At 37.2% G+C, this 17,106-nt stretch overlaps 1 protein-coding gene across 4 annotated transcripts in view; it reads left to right on the forward strand.

Moving 5' to 3' along the window:
• Positions 1–16,901, forward strand: part of EMSY (EMSY transcriptional repressor, BRCA2 interacting) — an 80,662-nt gene extending 63,761 nt beyond the window's left edge. The window contains exons 16-21 of one of the 4 annotated variants that reach the window (XM_054576297.1): positions 2,664–2,828; positions 4,588–4,743; positions 7,994–8,193; positions 10,112–10,675; positions 11,627–12,127; positions 14,922–16,901. In XM_054576297.1, the coding sequence (XP_054432272.1) occupies positions 2,664–2,828; positions 4,588–4,743; positions 7,994–8,193; positions 10,112–10,675; positions 11,627–12,127; positions 14,922–15,116 (1,781 nt within the window). In that variant the 3' untranslated portion in view covers positions 15,117–16,901. The remainder of the gene's footprint in view (positions 1–2,663; positions 2,829–4,587; positions 4,744–7,993; positions 8,194–10,111; positions 10,676–11,626; positions 12,128–14,921) is intronic. The other 3 variants (XM_054576298.1, XM_054576299.1, XM_054576300.1) reach the window with 3 other exon arrangements.
• The last annotated feature ends 205 nt before the right edge of the window (positions 16,902–17,106 follow it).

Consider the following 17,106-nt stretch of genomic DNA (forward strand, 5'->3'; position numbering starts at 1 on the left):
AGTTCTCAGTTGCTAGAGTTTCTGGGCTGGCGGTGATACTTTGTGAAGATTTCAGCAGAGGATTGATGATATGTTAAATGAATTTTTTGATTGTTTCTAGCAGACAGGTCTTATGATTTTATGAACATGTGATATAGGCATTTCATAATAAAGATATAGGAGACAATTTTTCATAGAGATGCCTGAGTCTGCCTTTGAATATAATAATGCACTGTGAATCTTTAGTACCTAACATGTGATAGATACTTAATAAATACTTGTTAAGTAACTTGTAGGGAAAGATATCTGAGGGTCCCCAGGCCACCATCTTCAAGAAAGATAGGGAAGTCATTCAAAAAAAAATCAGACTTCCCAAAGAAAGCAAAATCAACATACAACAGATTTAGAATTTTTATTTACTATTTACTAACTATATTCCTCACCACACCCACCCACCCCCCAAAAAACAGCAAACACTGTGTGGAATGTCACACAAGGGATATATACTTTTCATTAAAGTTAAAAAAAGAATCTAGAAGACAAATGCACACCACATAATCAAATGGTACTGTGAGGTCGGGCTCCTGGTAGCGCAGTCATTACTTTCTAACCCTGGCATGAGAGTTGATCGGCACTAGATTTATCCTAGACTAAGCATAAGTCAAAAGTAGATAGGAAAATCACTCAAGAAATTGTTTTCACATCTAAGTTCACTCTCTTTATCTGTCACAGTTGTTGGGGTTGTTGCAGTAATACTTTGTGATGGTCAGCTACTCTTTCTGAGTATGGGCAGAAAGAGTGAGCAATGGGGGTGATGTTATTTCTAGGGATGTCTCTGATAGGCACTCCTATGTGGAAGGAAATTTCTGTTCCTTTTCTAGTCTCTTTCTACTGTAACCCTCCACAATAAAATTCTTGCTTTCTTCTAGATATTCAGTGTATGTAGAGTGGGGTTGCTGAGTCATTCTTTTCCTATAGATCCCCTTACCTAACAACGGGGTACTTATATCATCAGTGGAATTTTTTAAATTTGAGAACTTACGTTATATAAAAAGAATGATTCTCTAATACAATTCTCTTAAGTTTAAATTCTATATATCTACTTAAAATGAGTAAAGAAAAAATCATTATATGCTCCATATAGCATTTGATACTGCAGGATATTTTCTAGATTTTTGTGGACGTTTCATGAAAATTATCCATCTCTTGTGTGGTGTATGTCCTACCCAGTGGGGTTTTTGGGGGGGCCAAGTGGGGAGGGGTGTAGTTTTTTTAATGGTAATTCAAAATTCCAGATCTATTGTAAACTGATTTTGTTTTCTTTGTTAAGGCAATTGTTTGTTTGTTTGTTTGTTTTTGAAGAGTTGTTACCTCTACTCCAACCTCTTTGGACAACTTTGTGGTTTTCAAAAATACAGTAGTGTTCATAGAGGGTAGAACTTACATTGTATTTAGTCTTGTTTTGGGGGCTACATGAATTCTTTTTATTCTTCTGTGATGCTTTCACTGACCATTCTAATTCAAACCTGTCTTTTTCTTTTATATATATCTTATTTGCCCTAATCATTTAATTTTACTCCAAAATACAAAGCTGTATGTATCTTTATTTTGTGTCTCCTCCACTATAATCCAGAATTGGGAGCAGGGATCGTGCCTTTGTATGTCCTGCATAATTTTTTGTGTGGTGTCTTGAACAAAGGAGTTGAGGAACTTAGCAATAGTCCAGTCCAATCTGCTTATTCTATAGATGGAAAACTCAAACAATTTGTTGCTTGATTTGGTGCACACTTAGTATTTCTATGCATACCTGTGTAGCATGAATATAATAAATTTTGAATTAGGATATAATTTATTTTGAAACTAACAAAAAGTCTTAGAATTGAGAACTTCCAGGCCACCACAATAACATTTCTATTGTCCTTCATAGTTTCTAAGGCTCTTTTGCATATATCATTTCCTTACATCTTCAGATCTTCAGAAATTCTATGAGGTAGAGAGGTGATTTTATTGTTGCCATTTTAGAAATAATGATACCAAGACCCAAAGAATCAACTTGCTAATAATTGCTAGAGCTGGGGCTGTAACCTAAGACTTTGAACTTCAAATGTTATATGTGTCCTATTATATCATGCTGCCTCTAGATTATATATTCATTCTTATTGTCAGTAAAAAGGATTTCCTTTCAATAAAACCAGTCATCCAAAAAGTGTTAACTGAACACTGAGGGTGTAATACAGAGCACATTTTCAGGTGCTTTGGGGGAAGTAATACTCCTACAGCATTTTGTTCTTACTCTACACAAATATTCATCCACCTAGATAGATGCACACCTATTTATTACAGCAATGATCACATTGAATTGTAACTTGTTTTTTTACATGTCTGTCTCCCCAACCAGATTGTGTGCTTCTTGAGAATCCTCCGATTGTTCTGTGAGCTCTTTTGTAACCTCAATGCCAAATATAGATCTTGGCACATAGGTGCCCAGTTTGTTGATTCAATGAATGAATGATTAAGTGAATACAGACATGAAAGACATTATGCCCTCTGGGGGCTTACAGTCTTCTTGGGGAGATAAAGCATGAAATTTACAATAAATTCAAAGATTTTTTAAAAAAACAAAAAAAGTTTTAAGAGAAACTTTGTTTATAGGGTTTGTTTTTTTTTTAACTGATATAAAACAGATTCCCAGCCTGTAGTTCATGTAATTGCTTCCCGGCGTCAGGATTGGTCAGAACATGAGATTGCAATGGAGACTAGCCCCACCATAATTTATCAGGATGTATCCAGTGAATCACAATCAGCTACTTCAACAATCAAAGCTCTGTTAGAACTCCAACAGACAACAGGTATGAATTCACATGCTCAATTGAATGAAGCATGTTTTCTCTAGAGATGGGTTGTGCTAAAATACTACCACTGTTCTATTTTCTTTGTTATTATTTGAGCACATTTCCCCCCTCTGGACTTGTCTATAATCATTGGTACAGTCTGTTTACTTGTCAGTTCATTAAAATGTGCACAGGAGTATTGAAGGACAGGTACAGTTAGCAGAAAGATAGAGGAAAAAATGGCAGAGCTCTTTCTTCTCTGTCTCCCTATTAAAATGGACAATCCTGTTGCCTTCTGTCACCAGAAAGGAGTAGATCCATCACTTCTAAGTGGAAAGATAGATGCAGTACAGTTACCAGTTCTATTCAAGAATAGTAGGAGGTAGATTGAAGGGCCCCTGGCATCCTCCTTGTTATGGGTGGAGCAGTTTTATGTTCATAAAACACCATTGATGGCCCTTTTTAGCATTCTAATTTGTTTTAATTATGTCTTCATATTTCTTCATATACTTTAACTACTTGAGCTTCCATGCAAAGCTATTCTTATTTTAAAAGACCCTATCAGTATTTCTAGTTACTTAGTATCTTCAGTGAACTCTAGGCAAAACCTGTGTTATAAATACTGACTTTTCTATTATAATAAATCAAAGACTGTCAGAGTAGTTAAGGGATCTTAGCAATGATGTTATCCAACCCTTTCATTTTATGGATAAGTAAACTGGTATCTAGAGGGGTTACCCAGTTGGTTAGTGGCAGAGTGAGACTCCACATCTTGATTTCTAGTTCAGTGTCCTCTCTACCTGTGGAGTAACTTTTGTATTATTTTGGTTTTGTTTTGCTTTCTTTGTTTAAGTGATTATTTTGATTTTGTCATATTTTATGCTTTGTTGGAATAACCTGAGTGATCATTCAGTGGACCTAATTACTGGTTACTACTGTTTGGTATAACAGCCACTCTACACTGTCCAAAAAATACTAGCATTTAATGTAAGTCTTTGGTTAACATTTCTATATGTTGATGTTATTTTTGGCCTTAGTCATTTCCTCAGCTCCTTGTTTTTGACATACTTGGCCATTTCCATTAATTCCTTATGGAGAAGGTAGAAACTGAATGAATAGATTTTGTAGAAAAAGTGATTAAGATAGAAAAGTAAATCTATCCACAGAAACCATTCCTGATGCCAGACTATTCCATAAGACATTTTTCTGCAGGAACAGAGAGGTCATTTTTTCCAAACATTGAAAATTTTTATTCTTTAAGAGTCATTGAAAACTTTATAACATTTCTTTAGAGATTATCTCAGATTTTTAATAGATCAAACTAAACTGATCACTGTGTTGCACTATTCTGGGTAGGCGTGCCTGAGAGGAAATCGTGCTTTGTACTGCTTATTCACCCTTTATTTTCAGGTTGGTGAATTCAAGGATACCAGGGACTACCTTGAAGGGAGGGTAAAGGAAATGTTCTAAGAGGAATGTGTACAAGGGAAACAGAACCAGTTGTCTGGCCTAGTGATAACAGGGGGGATTTTACTCTGATTGTATATGTGTCCTTTTGCTGGGCTTCTGGGTGTGATTGTACAAGTTATCCTGCATAGAAGGCTATGCACAAGATAGCCCTTCATAGAAGTCTGCTTTTTTCTTTTCAACTCATTGTCTCCTTAGTCGCTGCCAGGGTGGCACCCCAGAGGTCTGGTTCATTATTCCCATGGACAACTCTGGTTTTTGATACTTGTTTGTAATAAAAGTTAACTTTTCCCCTGACTTTTTTATGCAGTAAAGGAAAAATTGGAATCTAAACCAAGACAACCCACTATTGACCTGAGTCAAATGGCAGTGCCTATTCAGATGACCCAGGAAAAGAGACATTCTCCTGAGAGTCCGTCAATTGCTGTGGTAGAGTCAGAACTAGTTGCTGAATACATCACTACTGGTAGGTGTCCTCTTAAAAAGTAGTATTAAGGTAGGAGAACTACCTTACTGAATTTCATGGGATGGTTGTTTTGGGGGAGAATATACTTTTTATATTTCTATATCCTTTTCAGTTTGCTCTGAGAACAAGTTCACTTTGTCCTTGGGATTTACTCTTTTATGACTGGGAGGGAAAATCAATAGGTTGTTACAAAGCTTCCAAGTTTGCAAGTAATATAAAACTGCAGCTTGGCCATAAATAATATCTGTAAATATAGGGCAACATTCGTAGAGAGAGGATAAAATCTTTTTTATCTAAGAATAAACATTTTTATACATCTGAATATTTTAATTTGGGAGGAAGGGAGGTGGATCAAGGGAGAGAAAAGGTATAAAATCCAACCCTTTTTTAATGTAAAGAAAAAAATGTGGAAAATTTTAAGTTCTTATAAACACTTAGGAGCTCTGGTGGAAAGTGAATTAGGTATTTGTTTAAAATATAGTCTGGCAGCAAAACACTAATGAGATTTTTGGATGGCATATGTAGAGAATGGAGCAGGAAGGATAATAGATTCATTTTCTGATTCTGGTGAGACCACACCTGGATTACTGCTTTCTGTTTTGGACACTTCATTACCTCCAGATTTGAAATAGTTGAGAGGGTAGTAATGTTAGTAATTAGGGGTTAGGAGAGAGGGCTTATGAGGCACTATATAAAGAACACTTGTCTTAAGTATTCTTTAATGGTAATTAAAGGAGCATGTAAGGTTACAAATATTTGAAGGATGTAAATACCAAAGCAGAAAAGGAATTAGTTGGCATCATTTTAAGAGGTATTAAGACTAATCGGTTAAAATTGCCAAATAGGGAAATCCATTTAAAGATTATGGAAAGCCACCTAGCTTCTTTCTTTAGAGATATTGAGCAGAAAGCAAAATGAAAGAGAGGGCAATGTTAGGGAAATCAGTATTGACCTCTGGGGATAGACTAAATTATCATAAACACAGGAAACCACCTATGATTTCTTCCTATACTCGCCCTTTTCAGAACACACTGATAGGGGACAGAGGTTGCTTTTCCCCTTCTAGGTAAGTGATATGCATCCATTTTTAGTATAACCAAAGGTAAAAGATGGTTGTTTAGGGAAAACCACTTAAATGGATGCACTCTGATCTGGTAGAGGAAAGGGAAGCTTCAGTGAGTGAAAGAAAGGAACAAAGTTTTTCCTTCTTTCTCAGAAATGAACAGTTTGACGTTAGAAAAAATAAGAATTCTTTAAAGAAATAAGTGACTGTTTTACAGTATTTATTTGGCCCAATTAAGGTCACTTTAGCTGTTTTCCAAATGTTCAGTCTGTGACTTCCTTCCATATTCTCCTCCCATCATATCCTCAGTCACAGGAGCATTTTCTTTGACTTCAAAGCCAGCTCAGTGGCCCTAGCCTCTCATATTATCCCACAATGGGTGTTGGTTTTGCCTTAACTTTCCTACACTCTGGTTAAGAGATTTATAGTATCCTGAATAAAGATTATCTTTAAATGGTTTTAGTTGGTCTTCTATTAAATTCATTTCATTTCTTAATAAAAAGTTAATGTAATAATTGTAAAGATTAGTATGGACAGCAGAAATGTTTCATATAATCTGATAATATCATCAGAAATTGTCTTTACTGTTCAGATGTCATTCATTTCTGATGATGCTTCCATCAATAAAAACTTCATTAATTTAATTTCTTAATTTTAATATTAGTATGATTTGTTTTCTCTTATTCAGTCATATTGTAAATGAAATCTATCAGTAGTTGCTTTGATATAAACCCTGACTCTTTTTTTTTTTTCCCAGTTTGATTGGGCACATGAGCACATATGGAAGGTTTTATTAATTCATATAATTTAAAATGAACATATAAAACCAACTGATACTACAGTACATTTATAAAAGAAGATTGGTGATGCTGCCTCTTACTTTAGATGGAGGCATGTGTGCAGGTAGAGCAACAATAGAAAAACTGCATTTGTGAATGTACATAGAATATGTTACAGAAATAAATAAAGCTTGTTTCTGTTTCACTGGATAGCTTTAAAGTCCTGTACTTATAACATATAAAGTGTTGCAATTTGGCCATACTTTTACATTGATTTCTGAGGTGAACATCTCTCCCTTGGACACCCCACTAATGACTTTTCTAAGTATAGAACCACTACTACTTGAAATTGTAGATCAAGATACATGAGCATTAGAATCATGATTATTGAGAGAGTTTTGATATTCCCAAAATCCTTAACTACCTTTCTAGATTTTTTTCTCAGTAAACGTAATTATTTTTAAAGCTCTGAAGAATAAGTAGTGGTGAATGTATCTACTGTTTAAAACATTGAAATTGTGATTGATTGGCATCAGTATAGATGAATAGTTTACTCAATGGGACCTTTGTAGCAAGAGAGTATTATTTCAATCTATAGTCTTAATCCATTTGTGTCAGATGAACTAAATTTGAGAAGATGAAAGGACACTGATTTTTCTATTATTCTGTTAACTTTATGTTTTAGTACTTAAAAATTGAAGGACCATTTTCAATCCATTACTTTATTTGGTCTTCTCTTAGGTAGAAACAAATTTTTATTATCCCTTAAAAAGATTTACAAAACTGTAAGTTTTAGAGGTCAATTAGAGTTTAAGTGACCTCTTCAAATTCACACAGCTGGTTGGTGGCAGAGTGGGACAGGATCCAGGTGTGACTCTTGGTCCAGTTCTCTTTCTGCAGTGTCATCTTGACCTCTGACATCTTTAGGAACTGTAAGGAGTGAAACAGTGTCACTTCATATAAAGGAGTGGGTGCTTCTGGTTTTTGTTACATTTGGAACTGGAATCGAGATTAAATAAATTTATATTGTCTTACTATCTTTAAATTAATTGGGCATCCTGTTACAGAAACTAGTTGTTGTTGTTACCTTAGTGGGATAAAAGATAAATAAAGGTCATTGGAGAAAATGAGTACAACTCATAGGAGGTTATAACTCTGAGGGATTTGTTCCTCCTTTGTGATAATATTTTTCACCATGCTTCCACATACATTTCTCAAGTCATCCTTGTAATAGCTCTGTTATTCCCATTTTACAGATGAGAACAGAGTCTCAGAGAAGATAAGTGACTTTCTCAGTCATATAATTCATAGATGGGCAGTCTTCTGCCTCCTAGCTTATAGTATCACTCTTTGTCTGTGATGCAGTGTCACAGACATTTGTTTAAAATGACTGTAACATTGGTTACAGATGCTGTAGTGATTTCTGGAGAAATATCATCACCTCCTCTATTTTCAGTCAGCCATCGCTCCCAGCCTCAACAGCCCTCCCAGCCCCAGCGGACACTGCTCCAGCATGTGGCTCAGTCACAGACCGCAACTCAGACTTCAGTGGTGGTGAAGTCCATCCCAGCATCTTCCCCAGGAGCTATCACCCACATTATGCAGCAGGTTGTATCTCTACTTTTTCTTCCTACCTTCTCTTACTGCATTTTTCCCGAAATAAGCTTCAGTTTCTTCTCCTATTATAAGGGGAGAAATAACTGAATCGAAGAGTGTTTGTGTGTTTCTTTCATCTATGAGGAGTGAATAGAGAAGATAAATTGAGAGTCTTAACAGAAAGTAATTAAGAAATAGTAATCTTGGATTTCCTGTGAACTCTTACTATTTCAAAAGGGTCGGGATATCTAGATGAATCTATAGCATTAAAATTGGTCACTGCTTCTAAGAATTTTATTGTCATGCAAGAATTGATCACTGAGGTAAGATTTTCAAATGAAATAGAGGTTGGTTTGTCTTCTTGTTTGTTGCTGGGTTTGTTTTTTGGTTTTTTTATTTTATTTTATTTTATTTTTTGCTTTCATAATGAATCCTCATGGGAACATTATGAATAAGTAGGTGAAAAAATATTTGACTTTTTTTATTACATGTGACCAATTAAGAAGGAAGAGACTCAACAGTAAAGAGAATGAATTAATTAAAACAGAGAATCTGGTACTAGGAATATGGGAAAAAGGAAACATGCTGATAAGTTGATTTTATGTCAGATACTGTGCTTTGAGCTTTAAATACACTAACTTGCTTAATTCTCACGATGATCCTGTAAGATAGGTGTGTTATCCCCCTTACAAATGAGGAAACTCATGCTCACAAAAGTTACGTAACTTATCCTAGGTGGCAGAGCCAGGATTTAAACCCAAAGCAGCTTGCTTTTTTTATAAAGTAATACCATAGATATCAGATATTTGCATGACTTATTAGTGTTCACATAAATCACCATCACTCGACTGGTAACAGTTGATCCTAATGGTAGGCAAACTATATGAAAGGAAGTGAAGAGATTGTTATATTAGAGAACTATGCATGGAAGTTCATTATGAGACTGGGGAGGGTTTCAGTTGAATCTCAAAGCCTTAAAGTTTATAGAGTGGAGGTGTAGCAAGAGGATGGAGTTGGGGTGGATCTTGTGTCCCTGAGGGAAGCCAGATGACCGGAGATTTTGCTGGGTGTCAGACACAGCCTGGAGTCTGGCCCTTATCTGGCCAGTCCTGACATTGACCTTTCTCAAGACAGCCAGAGGGGTCAGGCAGGCTGGCCCTGTCACTCAAGACCAAGACCTCCTCCCAGTGCTTTTATAACTGACACAAGACAATCTTCCTTTCCACTGACAGAATTGCTCTTGTTCCCTCCCCCTTCTCCTTCCCTCCTGGGAGCCAGGTCTCTGGGAAGCTATTGCCTGGTGGGCCTGGAATCTGAGCAAAGGGACGAGGAGGGATAGTGCAGAACATTGTTTTCCCAGACCTTTGTGAAGTCTGCTAAGCCTTCTCCACTCTGATCACAGAGGCCCTCTGTGGGGACTAGGATAGGCACGTTCCTCAGACAACAGTTCTTACCTTCTGGACAGTATTGGAAATGCACATGGCCAAAGAGGGCTTCTCTGAACCTTGGCTTTTCTCTGGACGCCTCATTCCTGGGTTGTTGCATCTGTCTTTGGATGGGTAATATCGATGACCAGGCTTGAGAGCTGTTTCTTTAGCCAGGGAGCCTTTTCCTCTATTTGTGTGTTGGCCTGGGCTTGCAGAGCAACTTTATCCTTTTTGCCTGTAAGTTCTGGTCCCTCTTGAACTTTTCTTATAAAAGTAATAGACCAGTTTTTACAGTACTTAACGTTTGAGAATTGAAATTACAGAAGTCTCAATGTGAAGTCCCCTTTAGATTTGGAAACCTTGAGTTCTCTTGGTCTTTTTAGGCTCTACCCTCTGAAATTTTTTGCATGAATCTTATAACCAAATCTTTTCCAATTTGAGGAAAATGTAGCAATGTAGGTGTTTTTCTTATTTCATTCTTACTTTGTGCCTTTTTTACTTAGGCATTAAGCAGTCACACTGCTTTTACCAAACACAGCGAGGAACTTGGAACTGAGGAGGGCGAGGTTGAAGAGATGGACACTTTAGACCCTCAGACAGGTCTGTTTTACCGATCTGCCCTGACTCAGTCACAGTCCGCTAAACAGCAGAAACTTAGCCAGCCTCAGCTGGAACAGACTCAGCTGCAAGTGAAAACTCTGCAGTGCTTCCAGACTAAACAGAAGCAGACCATCCACCTGCAGGCAGACCAGCTCCAGCACAAACTCCCGCAAATGCCCCAGCTTTCCATCAGGCATCAAAAACTCACCCCTCTCCAGCAAGAACAAGCACAGCCCAAGCCAGATGTACAGCACACACAGCATCCTATCGTGGCCAAAGACAGGCAGCTTCCTACCTTAATGGCACAGCCCCCGCAAACTGTAGTACAGGTGCTTGCAGTGAAAACCACACAGCAGCTCCCTAAACTGCAGCAGGCTCCGAACCAACCAAAAATCTACGTGCAACCCCAAACCCCCCAGAGCCAAATGGCGCTCCCAGCCTCGTCAGAGAAACAGCCGACAAGCCAGGTAACGGAATATTGATAGCATGCAAAGTTAAACTTCTCTGTTCACGGAAAAAATGAGACCATCACGACCCTAACGTGATGAGCAGTGCTTTCTCCTGGCAAGAGGAAACTCAAAAGCCTCATTACACTGGTTTTAGCTTACCCCATCAGAAGGTTGACATTAGGGAGGAAATGCACACCTTAGTATAGGAAGGGAAAAAATCATAGCACTCAGAACTTGTTTTTCCAGGCATTTTTAAGATGAAGTCACTTCAGCATTGACCGATAGTGCATAGAAGTGATATCCCTAAATTATTTTTACTCTTTATTTATAAAATATTTATTTCCATGCCTGCAGACTCTTATTTCTATGACAATAATGCTAACTGTAGTCTTTTAAGGAGCTTCATTGAACATCTTCCTTTGTAGTTTACATCATCACCATCTAGTTAATAAATTATCTTCTAGGTTGCAGAGGACTTATCTGTGGATATTTGAAAGAAAAACTAGAGTTGGGAAAGTCAGTGGCTTTGGAGTGATGTGTGTATGTGTAAATTATAAATATGTATATAGAATATGTTTGTATAAATGTATTTTGAAGCAACAGATTTTTAAAACCCTTTTTATTTTAAAAAGCCAAAGATTATATGAAATAATTTGAAACAGGTTGAAAGTATACTGTGTGGGAATATAAATCCCAAAGGAAAACAAGGCTGCTGTGACTTTTTTTTTTCCTTTGTTGCTATGACCCTTGGCTGGCTGAACAAAGGTTCTTTCAACCCCTCCTCTTTCCCTAGATTCCTTAAAAGTAACCAATTACTTTCCTATCCAGCCCTCTTGTCAAAACACCAAGCTTCACAATGTCTTCCTAGTATACCGCACGAATGTTTCTTTTGCCATATTGTCTGGGGTGTTTGATAGGTTTTCTCAAAGAGATGTAGCTGTAACACACACAACCCCGATTTGTTTTCAGGTGGAGCAGCCAATTATAACCCAAGGATCCTCTGTTACAAAGATAACTTTTGAGGGGCGCCAGCCACCCACAGTTACAAAGATAACTGGTGGCAGTTCTGTGCCTAAGCTGACATCACCAGTTACAAGCATATCTCCCATTCAGGCCTCTGAGAAGACAGCAGTGTCAGACATTTTGAAAATGTCTTTGATGGAAGCTCAGATTGATACAAATGTAGAGCATATGGTAGTGGATCCCCCAAAGAAGGCTCTTGCCGCTAGTATGCTCACTGGTGAAGCAGGATCATTATCCTCCACCCACGTGGTAGTGACAGGGATGGCGAATTGCACTCCCCAGCAACAGAAATGTAGAGAGTCCTGTTCAAGTCCATCTGCTGTTGGCCCTCCCCTAACAACAAGGAAAATCGATGCACCAGGAGTGCCTACGACAGGCCAGTTCATGCGTATTCAGAATGTAGGCCAAAAGAAAGCTGAAGAGAGCCCAGCAGAAATTATCATCCAGGTAAGAACTAGAAGGAACATGAAAATTCTTGGGCATCTTGGGGGTGGTGGGTTTGGTGTGTGTGGGGATGTCACAGGAAGAGTCAGATCAAGATGGGAAAAGGACAGATTATCTGGATAATGGTGTTTGACAAATTTGGTTTAATACTTATGCAAATGTACAATTTTATATTTATTTTTTGGAAGCGAGTCCTAGAAAATAGATGGACATCATCATGAGATAACCCATATATCAGCCTTATTTATAAATGCAAGCCGCATGTCCCAGTGTTAATTCAGCAAGTCACCCCTGAAGACCAGCAATTTCCTGGGGCTAATTTTGGGCCCCCTAATCTTTGCTCAAACACTCCTGGGATATAATTGGATTGTTCTTCTACTTCAAGTACATTTCAGGGACCCTTTCCTTGGAAAACACAGTTCTTGATTTTGGTCCAAATTTATGGTTTTCAGGACAATAAAACCTTAATTAACTGAAATGTCTGGAGAAACATGTTGTAAGAGAAATTTCTAAGTAATTTAATTTTATATCTAACTTGGGATTAACCACACAGCTTTGCTTTTTATTTCAATCGTTGTTATTGAAAATTTTTGTTGTGGTTACTGTTCTGCCCTGGTAAGTACAGGCTAGTGAACATAATGTCTTATATTCCCTTCATTCTAAACTCATCTTTCATCATACATAATAGATCAAGACTGAAGAATTACTTAGTTCAGACCAGCCCTTAGGAATTATGTTTTATTTCCGTCTCCCCTTGCAAGGTACCAGGCTATATTCTTGACAGTTGTCATTTTTCAGTAAACTCATAGATGTCTTAGGAAGGTATCAGAGCAACACATTTTAGTTAATTGAGAACTTTTGGGTTTATGAAATGTGGATAGGCTAGGATTTACCATAGATTCAGAGTTGGAAATTTCCGTGGTAAACTTAATCCTTGCCTATGATACTGAGCTATGAGAGAATGCAAGTTAAAATTAATCCAAATATGATATAATTAAGTATAGGGGAAATGCTTAAAGGCGCATGGAACTGGCTGTTGAATTATTCAAATAATTTGGTTTTCCCAGTTAAAACAAATGTTAGTGAATTACATAATCTTTGACAAAGAGATTTTTTTCCTTCTAAAGAGATAGAATATGATGAAAGGAATGGTTTCCTGGCTTTACCATTGACTGTGTGACTTTGGGCAAAGCTACTTAACCTCATTGAGCCTTAGTCTCCTCATCAGTAAGACGGGAATAAGGTATGCCTACTTTACATCATGGATGTACGGATTACGTAAAATTGACATGAAGCACGTAGCACAGTACCTGGCTCATAGTGATTGCCCAACAAATGGTAAATATTATTATTTGTATTAAAATTTACTGTGGCTCCTGGGGGTTCACATTGGTATGCTCATTAAACTGAAAATAATTTTGGATAGCTTAACTGGAAATTATTTTCTGCACTTTATGAACAGGGATGAAAGTACAATTTGTTTCATCTATCAAGAATAATAGCTAATAGTTTCTCTACAGAATACTCAGCTGACTTTTAACATGTATCATGTGCTAGATTGCGGTATCAGAGGGAAGGGCAGCATAGTGATGAGGAATCAAACTTTTGGAGTCAGAAATACCTAGATTTGCATCTCACCTGTACTCCTTACCAAGACTCTGGCTTTGAGCAACAGTTAACCTCTGTGCCTCAGTTTCATTATCTGTGAAATGGAAATAGTAGCGTCCACCTCACAGGGTTGTTTGGAGAGTTAGGTGAGAAGGTGTATATAAAGCAGCTGGTCAAGCATCTGATAGAGAGTAAAAACTCAGTAAAGAGAGCCCTTGTTATTATAATCATCATTGATACATTGTCAGGACATTTTCAGATCATAGTAGTAATACTTAGCTTTGACCTGAAGTACTCATTTTGCTGATTCAGTAAAATGCTTATGGGGATGAGTGAAAGAAGTCCACAGAAGTGCTTTTGATATTAAATGCTTTGAATGAAAAGCATTGTCCTTTTAGACAGCGATAATGTGTATTTCATTCATTCATTCATTCATTCCACATGTATTATTTAACCTCTTAATGTTTCAGGTACTGTGCTAGGTACTGGGAATAAAATAGTAAACAAGATGAATTTACTGTCCTGAAGGAGTCTGTATTGTGGAATTTATAGTACTTTAGAACTGCTAGGATCTTTAGAGCATATCTTCTCCAACTATCTTATTTTACACAAGACCAAGCTAAAGCTCAAGGAAATGAAGTGACTTTTTCAGAGGTCCACAAGCGAGACCCAGGGCTAAACAAAAAGCCGGATCTATTAACTCTGAGACTCTTTCACAATGATTAGCTATATGAAATGGGGGGGACAAACACACAAAAAAATCTGACTGTATTTGCATGTAAAATGTGCTTGATGATCAAATGAAAATGTCCTTCAAAGTCTCTCTTGAATTAGGCACAGACTTCAGCCTCCTTGATTAAAAGAGGAGCCATCAAGGAGTAGCAAGATTACTCTGAGTTTTATAGAACTTAGCTTTGAATCCTGACATTAACCCTGACCAACTGTGTGACCTTTATTAAGTCACTGGCCCTCTTAGTTTCCTCATTTGTAAAAAGGGAATAATGTTTTCCTTACAGTGTTGTTATGGGGATGTAGCAGAATATCACAGGTGAAAGGACCTAGCACAGTGCCCAGTGTGTAGTAGTTGTCCAGTAAATGTCAGATCTCTTTTCCTTCTTCAGTGTTGTTGAAAAATCCTTCTGTTACCTTTTCTTACCATAAAGCTTCTCTCCTGTGTCTTCTCTTCCAGGCCATTCCCCAGTATGCTATTCCTTGTCACTCCAGCTCCAATGTAGTAGTAGAGCCCAGTGGGCTCCTTGAGCTGAACAACTTCACCAGTCAGCAGTTGGATGACGATGAAACAGCAATGGAGCAGGACATAGACAGTAGCACAGAGGATGGAACTGAGCCCAGCCCCTCCCAGAGTTCTGCCGAACGGTCCTAGTGTTTTGGACACAGGAGTGCACTTTAAAACCTGCTTGGTTCCCAAGTGTCCAGGGAAGCCCTTGTATTTTGATGTCTAGAGAGAGCACTTTGCCCATGCTTAGGCTGTAGATAGACCCTGCAGCCGCAGCATTTCAACAAGAATTGTTACAGGAGCAGCATTTTAAAACAAGATAAAACTCACAGGGGAATGGACTTTTTAAAAAAGAAGAAAAAAAGAAAAAGGAAAAAAAAAAGAAAAGGATGCACGTCCACGGTGGCATGAGACCTCATATTCTTCTTCTGTTGGACCATGGCTGGAGAAAGAGTTTATCTTGCAGTGTGAAGAGACTTTTTCTGCGAATGTTCCTCAACTGGTTTCTGCTGAGCAAAACACCATCAAAAAAGGAGAATGTGAATAGTTTGTACTTTGAAACAGTGTTTCAGGAACAGTTTTTTAAAATCTTACTTGTTTTTGAAAATCCCTGGAAGTGTTAAATTGGTTAACATTTTACATTTGCTCAGATCATAGTTTATAAAGTAACTAGAAAAATACTGGCATTAAAGAATCCTTGTTGGATGGCAGAAATCGGATCCCTAACCAGTGGGAAGTGCTTCTTTGGGTGGCTTGTACATTCTCACCAATTGTATGCTAATTTATTGTGTTGTTATTCCTTTGTGCTCTAGTCTGGCACACTTGCCTTCTATTTATTTAAATGTAAACATTTCAAAGCAGACTATATTTCTTGTGACAAATTTCCTGTAAACCAGGATTGCCTACCTTTCCACCTCCCCACTCCCCACTTTAAGAAAACTTATGGAGAAAAATGTTTCATTGTGAAGCAGAAGAAAAAGAAACATTTTCTGACCCAAAGGAAATGTTCAGTTATATATTCAGGAAAACTAATGATTCATATGATGCTATCTTTACATTGAAATTGCACATTCATGTTGGACTGAGAGTTTGAAAAATCTTTTACATACTTTTGTTTAACCCTCTTTGAAACGTATAGAAAGTTCATTTACAGTTCTAAATGTAATGTTTTTAAGCATTCTACCTTTTTAGGACAGTTTGTTTAAGCAATATGTTTGGGTCTTGTGATTACTGTCTGTCACAAGTAGAGTGAGGGGTAAGAGGGTGGGAGGGTAAGAGGCAGTTTTGACAAGTTGTGGCAAAGGAAACTATACTTTTCATTTTTTTAAAAAAATGTAAATAGAAAAGTTTTTAACGGTTTTATATAGATTTCACTATAAATAAGCGTTTTAAGACTGACAAATGTTGAACTGTACATACATATATCAGCATAACTGCCCAATTTTTTTTGGTGCTGAAGTACTGTAAGTAGAATTCATCAACAGTCTCCTGATTTTCGCATCTGTATCTGGAAAGAAAAACTGTGATATTGTAGTTACTAAATTCCCACTAGAGTGACACTGAAGATTTAAACACAAGCATTCATAAGATGCACTGATCTCTGGCAGTTGTCATTATTTCTGTTAGGTGATAATGACCCATAGATGGAGCTGTTGGATATTTTATTGTACAAATTCATGTTTAAAAGACTTTGTGACTGTTTATAGTTAAGTAATTTTTTAACCTCTTGGGTCATAGACTTTGAAAATCAAATTACACTATGAACTCTCTCACCAAAAAGATACACATGCCAATATACATGTTAGATTTTGCATACAATTTTAGGGGTTCGTGGGCCCCTCAGCCTATCCTGTATTCCAGGTTTAAGCCCTCTGTTATGGTCAATCCATTACTTACAGATGTAAGTTTTTATAAAATAAAATATCTTTTAAATATCTGTGAGTCAGGTAATATGAGCGAACTTGAATAAAATACGTTCTACTTCTGTATATTCTGGCAGCATAGCATCCCTGTGTCCCTTTGAGAATTTAGCTTTAATATGTTTCAGCAACCAGAATGGCAAATGAAACTTCCATAGCCTACCTTTTTTAAAATTAGTGTATATATTAAGAAATTATCAAGTGAGGGGTTTAATTTT

This window comes from Pteronotus mesoamericanus, unplaced genomic scaffold (assembly GCF_021234165.1).
Source record: "Pteronotus mesoamericanus isolate MK-2021 breed Mesoamerican mustached bat unplaced genomic scaffold, CSHL_Meso_final contig_33, whole genome shotgun sequence".
NCBI classification, from domain to species: Eukaryota; Metazoa; Chordata; class Mammalia; order Chiroptera; family Mormoopidae; genus Pteronotus; species Pteronotus mesoamericanus.